Below are 17,678 nucleotides of genomic sequence, written 5' to 3'. Positions count from 1 at the left end.
TCAGTTCATTTGTCACATGCAGGTATTCGCTTTTGGATTTCAGGTTAAGATAAATGAAGACAGCTTTAGAATACAGAGTTTTAGAGTAACTATAAGGCGCCACGGAAAGGCGTTGGCTTTATGTCAGGCCCTACCGTCTTATTTTCATTGTCTTTGTCACCAAAAGAAGTAAGGACTGCAGAGCAGTGCCCGCTTTTCATCCAGACTGTTATAAATCCAAGATTTTCCTGGAATCCCAAGGACGCCTGTCACCAATGCCTCTCGATTTCCTCTTGAGATCTAAGGCGGCTTGAGAAAGGACTTTCAGGTTTTAGCTATAATCCCGGAGAAGAGAGATTTACAAATCGGTCATTTGGTTTCCTGGCCGTTTACAGTTATCCACAAGAGTATCCAATCTAGGTGAACCGTGGTTTTCCATAGCTTGAGAAACACCAAGACCTTGACATTTTTGAGGGCTGAAGAAGCAGAGTTTGAACCAAAAGAAGAAAATCGCCCCTCACCTAGGAGGCTTAATTATTATATTATTTTGACATATTAATAGACTGAGTTATTTAATATAAATTCCAAATTAAAATGGAAGGCAGCAAAGAGGTTATAAGAAAGAAAAGAAAATCAAGTCATCAGGATTAAAAGAGAGAAATAGGAAGTAGTATCAAATTAAAATACATATATAATTATATACACATAATTATATAGATATTATATATATTTATATGATATAAATAATACATATGTATTTCATGTTTGTTTAATTTTAAACAAGACATATATTTAGAAGAACTGAAACAAAAAATAAGAACCAAAAGATTTGGCAAATGAAAATAAAAGAGTAGTGACCTTATTAATATTATTAATATTAAAATCCCACAAAATTATAGTTATAAACACATTTTTAAAAGCCACATTGTTAAATTAAAATGATATTTTCTAAAAGTTACAACAAGCAAACATCTCAATGTATCAAACAGCACAGTGACAAAACAGAATTTCCTAGATAATCTAAGAGTATTTAATTTAAAAAGACACAAAACAAAGATAAAAATTATATGTGCATATGCATATATATATATTTACATGTATATATGTAGTAATATATATATATTCACATCACTTTGCACCTTACATCAATTTGTTTAAAACAAAGAATATGTTACTTCCTTATATCGATGGAACACATTAATAATGTAATCAAGCATTTGACTAAAAAGCAAAACCTAGTAAAATTAAAGACATACCTGCTCAGTCAATTTACCTAATTGCAGTCTAATAAAATAAGAAATCAAAAACAGAGTGATAACAAAAGAAAAAATAAAACACCTCTTGGAAATTTTAAATACCATTTCTACAGTTAGAAAGGCACTTTAACCTGCAATTAAAAAGGCAATAAAGGTCATTTCTCATTTCTCGAGGTGGCAGTATTTGAGGGGGGATCATTTTTTCTTTTTACCTGGTTTCTGGGGTATCACTAGCCACCCTTTTCACTCTTTACTGTTTCCTCCTCTTCCTCCTGATGCCCAAATATTGAAGTGCTCTAGTCCTCCGTGCTCAAAATTCTCTTGTCTTCTTACTCTTACTTACCATAGAATCTCATCTAAGTCTGGGTTGGTTTGTAGACTTTGTATACAACTTATCCGCAGCCTACACCTATCCACTAAATTCCACATTCTTAAATTCAATTCCCAACAAGACCCCAGATTTTATCCTGATTTCATGTCAATATCTAACAGGCATCACAAATTTAACATGTCCAAAAAGACTTGTTGCCTAGATAGGCCTTGTTCTCCTTCTCCAAGCTTTGCACGCACTGTTCCCTCTGCCTAGAGTGAGTTTGTTTGTTTGTTTGTTTGTTTGTACCTTGTTTGCCCAATGGATGTCTTTTAATCCTTTAGATTCGATATAAATGACATTTTCTCTGGGAGGCCCTTCCCAGACCAAACAGAGAGAGTACTTCATTCTCCTTTCTGGGTTTCTCTGTTGATTCCCTCATCTTGTTATTTTACAAGTATCAGTTTTATTTTTTAAAACATACACAATTTTATGAAAAAGTTTTATGATTGTATCCTATTAAGAAATACATTTTCGATAAAATTTTATTCTTTGTGACTATCGAAATTTGTTTTGCCCAGTGTTTACTAGTTTTGTTTGTAAAGATAACTCTTGGACAATTATGACCATTAAAAATTTTTAAATAAATTATTCTTGTTTTGTTGCAGAAAAGTTTAAAAACATAATCCAAGACTTTAAAGTATTAAAGCAAATAAGACAGAATCAAATAAAATTGTTTGAACCCAGGAAAGAAATGGAGCAAAAAAGAAAGACTAAATTATAATTTTCCCAAGGGAAAATAGAGTCTAATTAAATTTATTTAGGAATTTTGAACAAATTTGGGGAAATAACCAAGGAAATGAAAAGTCATTTCTTGGAAATAGAAATTAAAATATCAGTTTAAGTAGGAAAAGAAATAATATTTCTAATGGCTAAAGACAAACTGCTTTATGTATTCTTTGTTGCAAGATGTTGTATGTCCACTCACCATGGTATATACGTTTTAATGTCTACATTTAATAGCATAGTATAAGAGTTTAATTTGCAGTACCTCAGAGAACATATCCTTTGCAACTGGTTAATGTTAAGAGGAAATTTTTTTAAATTTTGACTTAAGTAATATTAAAGAGACTACACGTTTTTCAAAAACTCTTTTGGGAGTATGTGGACAAAAATTTTGAAGACCATTATTCTAAAAGTAAAGGTCATGTTTTCCAAACCCTTTAGGACTAGTACCTAATTAATACACACATGACATTGTAAAAGCTATTTGAATAATATACTAAATGAAGAATTCATGAATTAATGAATGAATACAAATGGAAAGTCCTGAAATTTCAAGGAAAAGTATCAGTACTTTGAAATATATTCTTAATGTATTGAGATGAGCAAATGACCCATCATAACCCAAACTATCCATTACAAAGGAACCGTTGGACACTTTCTATGTAGGCAGCAAGAAGCATATTGAGTGAGTGTAAGATGTTTTCATTATATTAAATAGAAATTAAATTAGGACAGAATAGCTAACAAAAATTAAAATAAAACGTATATACCATCATTAAAGAAACTTTACTTTGCTACAATGACAGAAGAGGGTGCTCTTAAACTAGGAATCTTGTAAACTTCCTCAAATTCCCAGTGCTAGATTTGAAATGAAGAGATAAATGCAATTTACATTTATACAAAGCCACTGTTTAAAATAAAATTTAGCTTGTAAACGCTCTACTTCTCTCCACTCCCCCCCCCAAAGAAAAAGAGGAAGCAAAAAATTACTCCAAAACCCTGACTCCAAACTCGATTAACTATTATCAGAAAAAGAATTTAGCAGAACTTAATTGTGAAATCCAAAGGTTAAATACAACGGACAACAGAACAGTCAGAATCAAATAAGAATCGTTTGAACCCAGGAAAGAACTGGAGCAAAAAAGAAAGACTAAATTATAATTCTCCCAAAGGAAAATAGAGTCCAATTAAATTTATTTAGGAATTTTGAACAAAGTTGAGAAAATAACCAAGGGAATGAAAATGAGAAGAAGTAAAAAGCATTAAAGAGAAAGTAGTTAAAGCGGAAGATAAAGAACAAGCATATAATTGGAGTCCTTAAAGAAGAAAACAGAATGCTGGAAGAAAATTAATATTTTAAACTATAAACCAAGAAAAATTTTTGAGAAATGAAAGAAGACCTGAATATACTCAATTGAAAGGGTCCACAGTTACCGGGGAAACTGGACACAAAAAGCAGCAATTCTAAGACATGTCCTAGTAAAAATATTAGACTTTAAAATACCCTCATGGTCTCTAGGGACAAAGACCAAATAACAAGGACAAGAGGTTAGTCTAAGTTTAGACTTCTCAAAGCAAAACAAAAACAAAAACAAAAACAAACAAACAAACAAAAAACACATTGTGATTGTTCCAGAGTTGTAATAAATTTTTTCACAAAAATCAATATCCATTCCTTATTATTTAAAAAATGTAATACATAAAGAAAGTATGAATTGGTATCCAACTGGTATTTCCTTAATATGATAAAATATAAGTTCTTTATTTTTAAATTCAGCATCTTACTTAATAGGGAATTATAAAGGTAGTTAGTTCCATTTAGATTAGGAAGACAGAACATATGACCATTGTCTTCTCTGGCATGTAATATTGTATCATATGGGAGATAGTATGGAATGCAATTTGACCAAAACAATGCATAAAAATTAGAAAAGTTAAATTATCATGATATATACCTGGAAACCCCTAGAGAATTAATTATAAAAATTCAAAAATTAAGAACAATTAAGTAAGATTGGAGGTTATAAATTAGCTTTCAGAAATTAATGGTCTGTATACACAAACAAAACTAGAGAAAAAAATAGAAAAGCAAATCTTATTTACAATAAAAACGAAAGATTAAATATTTGGAGATAAATTTAATAAAATAAAAGCCCTAGGATAATAAAAAACAATCCCAAAACATTTGAAGTAGAAAGGCATTTCCTTTTTTGGATAGCCAATTCAGCGTAATAAGGATCTCTGTTCTCTTTAAGTTAATCTGTAAACACAACACAATGAAAATACCCACAAACTTTTTGTGGGAGTAAACAATTTGATATTAATGTTCATATGGAAAAACAATCATGGACCTAGCTAGACACTGAATAAGAGAAACTATGAGAGGCTGGGCAGCCCTCCTAATATAAATAAAATAAAGCCCTTATTAATAAAATAATTTAACGCAGGCACTTCAATAGACAATATGGATAGTTCAGACTAGTGGAATAGAATAGAAAGTCTAGAAATATATCGAAGTGCATATGAAAATAGAGTAAATGATAAAGATAGCATTTCACATCACTGACCAAGAATGGGCTTTTTAAAAAAAGTGTTGGGACAACCACTTAGCTCTTGGGGAAAAAAGAAAATTAGAACCATACCTCACACCATGTACACATATAGATCAACTTAGCTGGATCCAAATTCAAAGTGAAATCATACACATACTAGAGAAATACATGGTGAATTTCTCTATAATCTGGAAGTAAAAAAAAAAGAAAGAAAGAAAGAAGCAAGAAAGAAAGAAAGCTGCTTGGAATGACTCAAGTCCAAATGCAATCAAAGACAATACTGATAAATTTGGCTACGTAAACTTTTGGTTAAAAGAATCTTTTGCCTGGCACAAAAAAGTAAAAATATCATAACCAACATCAAAAGACAAATGGTAATCTGAGAGAAAATGCTTATATAATGTATCTCAGAAAAAATTCCAATAACCCTAAGAGTTAAAGAACTATTTTAAAATATGGGAAAAGCCCAAGCATTATATTAAATAATAGGAAATAATTTGAAAATATATAAAATGATGCTTAAACATATGAACAAATTCAACTTTAGTCATAAGAGAAAGGCAAGTAAAAAGCATACTAAGATGCCATCTCCCACATCTCTCCAACAAGCAGCAAATTCTGTTGGCAAGGATGTGAAGAAATAGGCAGCTTCTTGCTAATGGAAATGCAAATTGCTGTCATTCCTATGAAGGTGAATTTGACAGTATTTAACAAAACTACGTATTTATTTACTTTTTGACCCAACGATTCTACTTCTAGAATATATTCCGCTGGTACAACTCCAGCACTGTAAGAATTCATGTTCCAAGATTATTCACTGTAGCATTTTTGTAATTTCAGAATTTTTGAAATAACCTAAATGCCCATGTGCAGGACAGTGGTTGAATACACTGTGGAATGTCCACATGGAGCACAGCTGGAAAGCGCAACAGCTAAGGAATGTCCCTTGGGCAGACGTAGGAAAGGCGTTGCCCGGGCCAGGCTGAGGAAAAAGGAAGAAAAGTAGTTATAGTCACTGGAATTCTTCTATACCATTTTCTTTTTTATTTGACTCCAATCTCAAAAATCTGAAGAGTGTGCTATTACCAATAATTATATGTCAGGCACCTTTTAAGTGTTTGACATGCCTTTGACCTTTACATAAACCTATAGGGCAGATGATCGTGTATCTAATTTGACAGGTGTTGAGATGAGACGTGGTGAAATTAAATGATTTTCCCAGAGACAAAGAGCAAGAAAGATTCAAACCCAAGTCTTTTGGCCAGGGTCTACACTCTGAGGTTATCAACCGTTATGGTCTGTTGCTTCTTGGGAGATTTAATTAGGTAGTTTATGCTTCCCTGATTGCACGATTCTGTGAGTACGGATTTGAATAAAATGCCTGAAAGAACTCAGGAGGTAAACTTTATTTGCACTTGGCTATTTACTGCTCTTAACACAACTGTGTGCTTTTATTCCTATGAGTGTTCATGGTGTTCCTTTTGCCCATTTTACACTTCCCTGCCTTGACTGTCTGAAACACTCCAGATTCATCTTTTATGTCCCAACTTATGTAGAACCTCCTCTCTAGAACTTTCCCTGAACCCATCTGCAAATGAGTCATATCTGCATATAGTATACAAAACAAGACAGGGATATGACTCCAAAAATAGGTAAACTTGGCTTGGGGCATGAACATCATTCCCCACTTATTGACTCCATGGTTTTGAATAAATTACCTAACCTTTTTCTGAGGGGGAGGAGAGAAATGAGCATTCACTAAGAAATAACTTTCTCTGCCGTAATGGGGCTATGAATTAAAAAGGGCTTCTGTATTGCCAAAATGTATAATTCATAATTGTTTCATTTACGTAAGAACACTTTTTTAAATGTTACATCTAAGTGGGAAGCGTAGTAATCTGTTTGGCGGTTTCTTTTTTTAACATTATGGAAATCATCTCCATAGCAACCAACAATAGTTCTTTACTAGGTGGAATACAGAACAAATCATCAAAATTTAAGATCATGGCCTCTGTTATTTTTCAAACATGGCATTCAACTGCTAAGACTAACAAATATATTCATAATAACATTTGAATGTTTCATAAGTGAAAACCATGTCAAAGTTTCAAAAAGTCAAATCAAAATGTAGGGCATTTAGATATCTTTTGTGTCGTAAGCTTGAGACACCATGCAGGTGTATTTTTTTCGAAGCACACACACGGAGAGGACTATTTTATGAGAAAATATAGATTACCAAAAATGGCCCAAGATAAAGGTATTAAAGTTGAACAAATTGGATGACATAGTAGAAATTTTAAAAATCGAAGATGTAGTTCCTCCCTCCCCAAAAATGGAAATGTGTATATTTATTTAAAAAACTGAAAGCATTTTCCCTGAGAGCCAGGAATAAGAAAAAGAAAGTTCTGCTAGCACTGAGATTATTCTATTTGCTCAAGATATTTTAGCCAAAGGAACAAGTGAGAAAGTAAAAGTCAAAATATACTGAAAAAGAAGAAACGCATATTATTGCAGATATTCACCATCTAGGAAATGCAAGCAAATTAACTGTGACTGATACTCTTAGAATGATAAAAAAGGATTCCGCGAGGTAAATAGATACGAGATAAATGTGCAAAACTAGATTAATTTCCTTTTTACCAGTAGGAACAATAACTGAAGAAGATAATTGGAAAACAGTGATATTCTGAAACAGCAGCAATTAGTGTGTATATATACACATATACATATATACATGTATGTACACACATTTATAAACACATATACATAGACCTACACATAACAGTAAACAGTTAAGGCCCACAGAAAGAAAACTAAAAAGTTCAAATGAAGGTGAGGATACTTAAAGACCTGATTAAATTGTCAGGAAAATAATGGACGAACTTACTTTCTAGAAGGAGCAAAATTCAATAGTGCACAAATGACAATTAACCGAAGAACTTTTTTAGCATTTTAGGTTTTTGTTTTTGAAATAGACCCATAGATTTTAATGTTCACCTGGGAAAATAAATATCATATTTATAGTCAAAATTAAGGATTGGTATTTATCGTACCTGGTATTAAAGCTTACTATAATGTCATGATCATAAATATTATGGAGCTGGGACAGAAAGAGACAAATAGAGTATTGGAATTGAGTAGTCTACAAATAAGTTAATGCACTTATGTGAAATTAGTATGAAATGGGTAGTGTTTCAAGTTGACAAAAATGGATGGGTTGGACTTTGTAATAACTGCTATTAAGACAATTGGTTAGCCATTTATTTAAAATATAAATTATTATAAATGTCCAAAAGGAATTCTAGATTTATTAAAGGTGTAAACAGAAAGAAAAATTATAAAAATTCTTAGAAAAAATATAGAATGAGGAAATATTTTTAAATCTTGAAGTATGGAAGCCATTTATGTTTATTAGCAGCCACAAAAGAAAAGATAAACAGATGTGAAAATTTTACCCACATGGATTGTTCATAAACCGAATTAAAACTGCAGCATGGTGAAAGATACCATAAACAAAAAAATTTTGATAACAGGCCATAAGAAAGATATATAGGATATCATACAGACAAGGACTAGCTATAATATATATAGTGTTCCCCTCAAAGCAATAAGAATGATGCACTAGATAATAAAAATTATTCACAGAAGGAAAATAAATGATCAACACATCAGAAAAGAATTCAACCCTTATTAATAATTAAGTGCAAAGTAAACCTTCAAAATTCCAGTTTTATCTATCAAAGTGACCAAGAAAACTTTAGTAATAAACACTATTTATAAAAATGTAGAAACACTGGCCCTTTTATACATAAGTTATGGGAATAATCTGTATATTTAGGAAGCTAAATATATTAGGAAAAGAAATTTCTAGGAAAGACAAAGTAACAATGTTCATTCAAGATTTTAAGATTCACACTCCTTAACTCAGCAACCTCAATCTTAGGAATCTAGCCTACTAACATATTAACAAGAAATAAATGGATAAATGTGTTGATTTTGTAGTATTATGTAGTACAGTTTTGAAAACAAAAGTTAAAAATAGTGCAATGAAATATTATGCAACGTTTTACATGGAAAATATGAATCCTGACAAAGACAAGTGTCTGTATTGGTAGGTGAAATGTATAAATTCCACAGCGACATGCACATGGGCAGGGGAGAAAGCGTGTGAATGCGCGCGTGTGAAAATAAAGAACATTCCGGCAGGAAGCACCTCAGAGTGTTAGGTCAGGGTTCTTAAGTGGCCCATCCGGGAAGATTCTGGCTTCGGGGGAAGAGGCAATTTCATATTTTAGTGTCTGCATGTTTATCTTATCATGCACTGCTTCTATAACTTAGAAGTGCATTTTTTAAAGAGAGATCTTAAAAACAGTTACAATGTTTTACAAAACAGTAGCATCTCTTACAGTAAAAGACAGAGCCAACTGGCTGCTTTTAACAGTGTCTCCAAAATGAATGTGCCTGTCCCTCGGTTTTCTTCCTCTGGTGTCGCAAAGCAGTACACACTTCCTGCCTCGTGCGGAGCCAGACAAGGCAGACAGACCAGGAATGCAACTGAACATGGAGCAAATAGCCTCTCTCACCCCCCAAAACTGGGTTCTCCTCCCATCGCATGTGCCAAAAGAGTTACGAAAAGAAAAAAAAGCACAGTAATACCTAAATTGCCTTCTCTGTCGGTTTCCCAGAAAGAAAGCCACATGATACATTTGTACACTTAACTGTTAAACTGTTTTTCAACGTTCCACGCCAGCCGTAGCTTTCAGAGCTGAAAACAGCATTGCTTTGACAATTCGATGTAAGTGCCTCTTGAATGACCTGTTGACTCATCCAGGGAGGGCATTCTCCGAGAAAGGACATGGCCCAGATTCCGTTCACTGGTCATTGCTGACAGGGATTTGTGATCCAGATATTTTCCAAAGTCTCCGGTATGACCTGACTGTTAAGTAGATAGTTCTCTCCTCCTGGAAGAAAAGTGGCGGGTCACTTCTGGGGCCGTATCTAATGCCAAAGGACTTGCTTTAAAAGAGAGAACAAGAGGTAGTTGGCTATATTATAAGGATCGGGAACTTGAAAAAGCCCGCTACTTCACCCATCCTAAAATAGCTACACAGGAAAATGTTCCCTCTTCGTCGGCACAGTTTCTACTGTATCAGTGCTCCTAGCATGTGCTCAGCCAAGCGTTAACAGAGTAGCAGTCGGTTGGGAATAGCATCTTGTCTTCCTTTGCTGTGTGTGATGTGTGTTTTTGTGTCCCGTGCACCCTATTGAGTGTGAGAGAGAGAGAGAGAGAGAGAGAGAGAGACAGCCCAGTGGAGGCACTCAGAGACCTGAGCTTCGAAGAATGCTGCCGAAAAGTCATTCCTCAGACCGAATCTCACAATTTCCCAAACCAGGCTCCCTAGTGGCAATGGAGCTGCTGGCCATCCAGCTCTGCCTTGATCCTACATAGCTTTTCTTCCTGCTCAGCCAGCATGAGTTTAACTATGTCACAGTAGAATCTTTTGTGCTGTTGCTAGGTGGCTGATCTCTGCCTTACAGAAGCAAAATCTAGCAAATGAGGTAGAACTTTTTGAACTTATCCCTCTTACTACTGAACTATTGACAGATCTAAGTAGTTCAATGCATTTCAATTTTGAAACCCCTGTGAGATTTTTCTTAGCCTCTGAAAGCCCTAGTTTATGTTTGCCATTGCCTTAATCTGCCGTCCATCTGTAACTCTGAGATGTAGGCCATCCCTTTGTGTTCTTCCTGAGGAGACTTAGTTTGTTTTTCCTTATTTTCAGAAGGAGGAAGAAAGAGGTAATGGAAATTGTTTATATCTCCAAGTTTAAGGTTAAACTATGACTATTCATGATCAGTGGCTAGATTTCATATAAGCTGTAAGCTATGGCTCCGTACTATCCTTCTGTTTCCTATGAATTGAAAAATAAAGAATTGTGATAGTCGCATGTGAAAAATGGAAAATATAACACACTTGTGGAAAAACAATTTTCTGTAAATTAGGATGATAGTGTTGATAGAGCTTCTACTTGCATTTTCATCCCCTGTGTGTGGACAATGAGTGACCACACGGATGCATTGGGACGAATGACAAAGGAGCAGCAAGAAAAGGGATAAAAGGAAAGAACATACGTTTTGGTATTCGAATAAAGAAAAATGCATGCCTTTTTAATTTATTGCTTGGGGCTCCAGAATAGAAACACATAAAATTGCTTCACAGCAAATCTGCATTTTATTGTCACCATTGTCTAACAACGTTAAAGTCTAAAGCAGCATGCTTTCTGAATACATAGAAAGAATTCTAATTTTGGAATAATAATATCTTCTAATAATTATATTTTTCACTTTGTAGATAAAAACTGAAAAACACTTTTCTGTTAGAATGTTAGAATGTTTTTAGCTTGAATAAAGATTTCAATATAGGAAATAAGGTTTTATATATATATTATTTTCCATTTTGTTGGAATTGATAATGATATTATAAGAATTTTCTGGATGGAGATGTCAGTTATAATGCATTGTCTTTTCCTGTTGATTATGGATTTTATGATGTTGAGGAAATATAAGTTACATACATAAAATGATATATACTGATAAATGGCATATAATACAGACTTTCTTTGTCAATATATAGTGGACGATATATTGTCCACTATAATAAGCACCCTGGTGAACAAATACATATCCATATCGACAAATATTTTACCTATATTTCTTTGTTTTTGTGGCAAAACATCATAATATATGAAACTTAAAAATTCATTGAATAATAAGTATATGAAATATTGCGAGATTCAAGGGAAAGATGTCTGGGCTTGGCATTAGAAGATCTACCTTCACTACACTTAATCAAATAGCAATATAGTCAGGGACCCCACAGAAAAGATAATGAATTCATCCCAGATGGCTAAAATAACAAAACTTTCGAGATTACTTTCATGACAGTATAAACGAGATTAAAGGAACAATAAGGGACGTGGGGGCTCCGAGATACTAGGATCAGCAGAAAGCCTAAACTGACAAGAGACAAGGAGTACACTGTGGACAACCAGGTTCCAGTGAGAGCCAGACCGTGGGGAGGGACTCGCAGCTGGAGTGGTAGCCGGGGAAGGAGGCAGCAACTGCTGGTAGAGAAACTGGAAGAAACAGACGCGGCATGTCCAAATTGTCTCTCTTCCCAACCTCCTAATCCAGATCCCATTGGCTAACCCCAACAGAAAGCCAAAAAGGAAACAGAGAAGCATGCTCTCTGTAGAGGTCTTTCTCCCACGGCACAGAATATGGCGCAGGATGTAGTCTCTGGCAGCAGAGTAAACTTGGTAAATCTCCTAACATCTGTCACTGTGTGTATGTGTGTGCGTGTGTGTATTCATTTAGAAAGCCCATCCGGCTTCAAGCAATAGACACCATCTTTAAGCAATAGAGATCTTGCTACAGTGACTTAAAAACCCAAGGAAAATTATTTATCTCATAATAAAAATTCTAGAGATAAATGATTACTAGCATCATTTCGCTTGTTCAAGATGCCAAAACCAAATCTCTAATTCTCTGACACATTCTGGGTCTGATGCCCCATCACAACCCCTTTCCAGACAACTCAAAGGAAGGACAAAAAGGGAACAGGGACTTAACCAGAAGCGCCACCTAACGATTTTCACATCTATCTCTTTTTCCTGAGAAATGTACTATGATGAGATATTCAGTGGAAGTCTAGATTGAGGGTACGGATCAATAAGATTATCAAGTTATAAGAGACTATGATTTTTAGATACCTTGTGTAACGCTGAGGGTATTGAAAAATGTCGAGAGGAGAATTTTGAGGGAGTGACTTTACAAAGGTTTCCTGGCCATGCTGAGTCCCACCCCATCCCTCAAGGAAAAGCACAGTGGGAATGGCTTCAAAGAGGCCTCTCAGAAAGCATGGATGTTTCCCATAGTCACAAAGCTGATAGGACTGGTGTTCATCAGGTACACAAGATATCTAGAGGTGGTTGATGACAGCTGTTGGCCTGCAATGCAGGACAGAGTGAAACAGTAGCTGGAGCATTGGAAAACGAGTGCATGCCAGCCCTTAGAGGGACATCAGAAAGATATAAATCCTGTTCTACTCGTATTAGTAACGACATTCTGGTGGTTTGTAAGAGTTTTCACTAAGACGGTTTTGCTAGAAGTTGAGTAAAAGGATTGTGTAACAGCCTTTCGAAAAGTCCACAGATTCTTTAAACACTTGCTAGGCCCAGAGAACAGGAAACACAGCTCAAAGAAGAATGTTCTTTATCAGCTTTCCCCTTGTCTTCCCCAGACTCCAATACCAGCTGGATCAGAAGCAATTGGGAGAGGAGGAGCTGAGGGGAGAAGAAAAGTCCCAACTCACCTGTTCTCAAATGATTGTCAGCCTCCCTCAAGCTGGAAAGGAAAGAAACACAACTTTAAGTTTGGGGTTTTGGTTATTACATAAGATTGAGCATTCAGATCACCAAAATGAGACTGACTTTTGTCACTTAAAGTGACTATCACCTTACTGGTCTACCTAAAGTAATCAGGAAAGTCATGAGCAGATTAAAAGACCAAGGAAGACAAATGGATTTAATTTTTAGTACATTCCAAAAGCCATGCTTGTGCGATGTTCAGGTTTAATAGTTTTTCAGCTGGGCATTTTTCAGGAGTTTTTTTTTTTTTCTTTGTCTTTTTTTTTTTTTTTTTTTAGTAAGGAAGAAGGAGAGAATGGATATAGCCAAGGTGCCCAGAAATCTCTCCCCTAGAACTCTTCTGCAGATTGAGCGGGATGAACTCAACCAGGGTCCTCAAATATGACAGTACAGTTAAAAAGTATAATATGCTATGAAAAGTAAGTAAGCTATACAAATTTAGTAAGAAGAGTTGGATTCCAGAGACTTATTTGGTTAGAGCCAAATAAAAGGACTATAAAAGGGCAAAATTGGCTGGACATTTGATGCCTATAGAGGGTTCAGTACCAGAAATCTTTCCAGTTTGATGGAAGAATGCATGAAATGAGGTATGCAAGTGCGATTCTGCACTCATATGAAATTAGGATTAAAAAAAATAGCAATTGTGGCTTTTATGTGCACCTTTTATAAAGCTGAATGCCTGTTAAGGAAGGACCACAGATGCCTTGCAACTGTTACCTGGACCAAGCCACCTATGGGAGTAAAACATATATATTTGACAACTCTATTATTACAGAACTACAGGAGCTTTAAAACAATAAGAAACTTGACTGGAGAATGAAGGACAACCTAAGAAAAGTAACCTAAAACCACTAAACAGGGAAGAATTATGAGAACTCCAATTCAATATGAGCTCACAAAATAAAGTTCTAAGGCAATAAGAAAATCTAATGATAAGAGAGGCAGCAAGGAAAATCAACAATTGGAAAATAAATTCCTGGTGAAATAAAAAGGGAAAAAAAGCAATATAAGTTCAAAATAGGCATGTTAAAGAATTGGATTTTATTTTAAATTTCCATGACTCTGATTCAAGAAAATTGAACTGAAAACTAGTCATGGAAATTTAAAATCAAATCCAGTTCTAAGTTGAACATAGTTGAAGCATGAATTAATAAATTGGAAGATTTTTTAAGAAACTGACCCAGAATATAACACAAAATGTCAAAAAGATTTTAAAATATGAAAGAATACTTGTAATAGATGAAAGTTAGATTGATGAGCTTCAATCTATGCCACGATGACTTCTGGACACATAGGAAAATAAAATATTTAAGAAGTAGTATTAAAAGAATAACAAGGCTGAGACTATTTTTGATTTGAATAAAATCATGACTTCAAATTTAGCGCATAAAGTACTACACAAATGTGCACAAAACAAAACAGAAAACTAAAATCCACACCTTAATGTAACATAGAGAAATTGCAGGATATCAGGGGAGAGAGAAATTTTAAAAACATTTAGAAAAATACAAAGTACTTATGAAATTTTAGCAATTAAACTGACCATGGAATTCTCTCAGGACTATAGATATTAGATGATGACGACAGAGGGAAAATGTTGAGAAAACGTAATGGAAACTATTCAAAATAAGGCATGAAGGTGAAACAAAGACATCATCAGCCATACAGAGATTAAGAATATTTACTACCCATTGACTTTTCAATAAAGGAAATCGTTTCTTTGTAATTATAGAGCAGAAAGAAAAGTTTACATAAAGAAAAAGTAAGGATGCACAGAACAACGGTGATTGAAGAAATTGGTACCCGCCTCTACAAATTCACTATTAACTCAAAAAATAATACTCATGTTTAAATTTGTTTTTAAAAGTCAGACTTTTAAAACCTGGAAAGGAATAACATTGAAAAGTATAAAGAGAGTTCAGAGGGTAGTTATATGTGCTAAATTTCTTTTTCATTTCAGAAGATAGACGTGGTATACATAACAAAGAAATTACCATTTTAACAATATTTAAATGTAGAGTTAAGCAATATTAAGTACATTCACATTGTTGTGCAAATATCACCATCACCCATCTCCAGAACACTTTTCATCACTTAACAGATCAAAGAATTCTGGAGAGAAGGCAAAAGTTTAGTCCTAATAGATCAACGAAAGGAGTTCCAAGAATATAATAAGGTTAAGTGTTTAAACAAAGGCAGAGAATAAGGTCACATGCCAAAAGATACTTTTTTTCTTCCTTACTGGTTCCTCTCCATGGATTATGAAAACATGTCAAGTGTTTTAAAGGCACAGGACAAAACAAATAGAAGTGGAGGCGAAAGTAGAGAAATTGCTCAGGAAAACTGATATTAATCATAAAAGTTATGGGCACACCGTTAGCCTAAAAGAAAGTAATACCGAATTAAGGGAGTAGCAGAAAATTAATTTCAGAAAAGAGATTTTAGAATTTAATAAATATGAGAGAAGAATGATAAAGAAGAAAGAATGAAAGACTAAGCCTTTTTAATTACTTGGAAAATGGTGGTATTATAAGGAGGAACCTGAATGTTGTTTTCAAGAGAAGAGACCTACTATTCTATTAAACTATCCAGAAAGCATATTTCCAGCTACTCTAAGAATGTGAACCAAGCAATCCTTCACCAGAACTAGGGTTTGTTTGCAATTATTATGGCATTTGTTTTAGCCTTTGCTCTCAGATTCCAGTGAGGTCACCTCCCACAAAAAATTGTCTGTGGAAGCTGGGTGTTTGGCAATACTCCTAGTGAAGGAAGCCCAGATTCAAACCATAAGAGGCATGTCAGCAAACAGTTTAACTTCCTTTTGGTCATGTGAGTAACCAGAGTAGAGGAAGGCTAGGTTTTGGGGGTATTTTTTGTTTGTTTGTTTGTTTGTTACTTTTTAACTGAAGCCTCATGAAAACTAAATTTTTAAATTTTGCTTTATTTGCGAGGAAGGAAGGGAGAAAGGGAGGAAGGGAGGAAAGGAGGGAGGGAGGGAGGGAGGAAGGAAGGGAAGAAGAGCAAGCTCAGAGCTCCATAAGACATACAACTAAACAGAAAGTAAAAGTTAGGAAATGTAAGGAAGGAATAGTCCAGAAGTTCAAATATAGAGATAGGTGTAGATTATATAAAACGTGCAACATTTTCTCCTTCAAAAAAATTATGCTATAGCAAAGAGAAGATTTTAGTCTTGATACTGTGCTTGTATTTCAGAAGAAGCATCCATTGCACCACCATGTAGGGTTAAACTGTATACACAAAGGAACAAAACTCATGTGCTCATCTCTAGAACACTCAGTATATAGTCATCTCTAAGAGGTCTTGATTAAGAAAATGGCTGAAATGAAGGAGATCAAGTTCAACAGGCATATTTCTTTGATCCCACAAGTGTCCTATAAAATAACTCTGTCCGTCAGACATGGAGGTTCCCAAACCCTTTTTTACTTTTTTACTTTTGGTTCCCATACTCTTTAAAGAAACTTTTTCCCAGTTCTCACAATACATGTTGAGAAACACACACACACACACACACACACACACACACACACACACACGCACAGAAAATAACACTTCAAAATCAGTTTGACCCTCCACAGTGTCCCTTACAGAGTCACTTAAATCTTTGTGTTCCATCCCTTAGAGCATGGGAAATTCAGTGTACATCTTTACTCTTCCGCCATAAAATTGTTGTGAGAAATAACATACAAATTATTTTACTGGCAGAGGGAATTAAATAAGAGTGTCAATGGAAAACAATTGAACATTAGTAGTTTTTCTGATCATATTTGTAATGTATGTGCCTCTGACCAGAAGCTAACCGTAGTATTATTTTCAGAATACAGATCATTCGAATATTTTTAGCTCAACAAGGCAGGAAGTAGTTCGAGTCACCAGTGACTAAGCCTCAGAGTTGCCATTGTTCTCAAGAGTCAATGTATGGCTTTATGTCTCTGTGTCACATATATCTGAATATATGGGATTTTTTTCAGGAGTGGTGATAGCAGAGATGGAGATTATTTCCACAGCAAAGCTGGACAAGTTAAATTGAAATTAGTTCAAGTCACCTCCCTTCCCCCAACACATCCTTTGTGACTCCCCATTGAAATGACGTCCACTGGGGGTTACTGCTTCCTTGTGTTTTAAGCTATTCTCTGAAGGCTCATCACAATTTCCAAGAGTGTCTCCCATCCTATAAAGAACAAGGAAGAAAAGAAAGTATGTTTTATTTTTAAATAAATACACGTCTACAAGGTCTTTCAAAAAATTCAATCGAAATTGAACACTGAACATTTTATTAATATTCCTTTCTACCCTACTATATTCTGTGTCAAATATTTTATGGAGTCTCATAGCCCTAGACTATTTT

The 17,678-nt window shown here is 34.5% G+C and overlaps 1 protein-coding gene and 1 long non-coding RNA gene across 2 annotated transcripts in view; one reads left to right on the top strand and one right to left on the bottom strand.

Moving 5' to 3' along the window:
- The window catches only part of MALRD1 (MAM and LDL receptor class A domain containing 1), a 481,557-nt gene that overhangs the window by 401,907 nt on the left and 61,972 nt on the right, over positions 1–17,678 (top strand). Inside the window, 1 exon segment of the mRNA XM_036226667.1 lies at positions 5,757–5,885. Within this exon segment, the coding sequence (XP_036082560.1) occupies positions 5,757–5,885 (129 nt within the window).
- LOC107499770 lies at positions 8,282–17,509 on the bottom strand. The gene is made up of 3 exons (XR_001594349.2): positions 17,377–17,509; positions 13,258–13,289; positions 8,282–9,844 (listed from the first exon to the last, which is right to left on the bottom strand). It is a non-coding gene; the product is annotated as an uncharacterized LOC107499770 (long non-coding RNA).

This window comes from Rousettus aegyptiacus, unplaced genomic scaffold (assembly GCF_014176215.1).
Source record: "Rousettus aegyptiacus isolate mRouAeg1 unplaced genomic scaffold, mRouAeg1.p scaffold_m13_p_10, whole genome shotgun sequence".
Taxonomy (NCBI): Eukaryota; Metazoa; Chordata; class Mammalia; order Chiroptera; family Pteropodidae; genus Rousettus; species Rousettus aegyptiacus.
The sequence above is the reverse complement of the archived record's forward strand: the minus strand, read 5'-3'. Positions and strand labels throughout refer to the sequence as shown.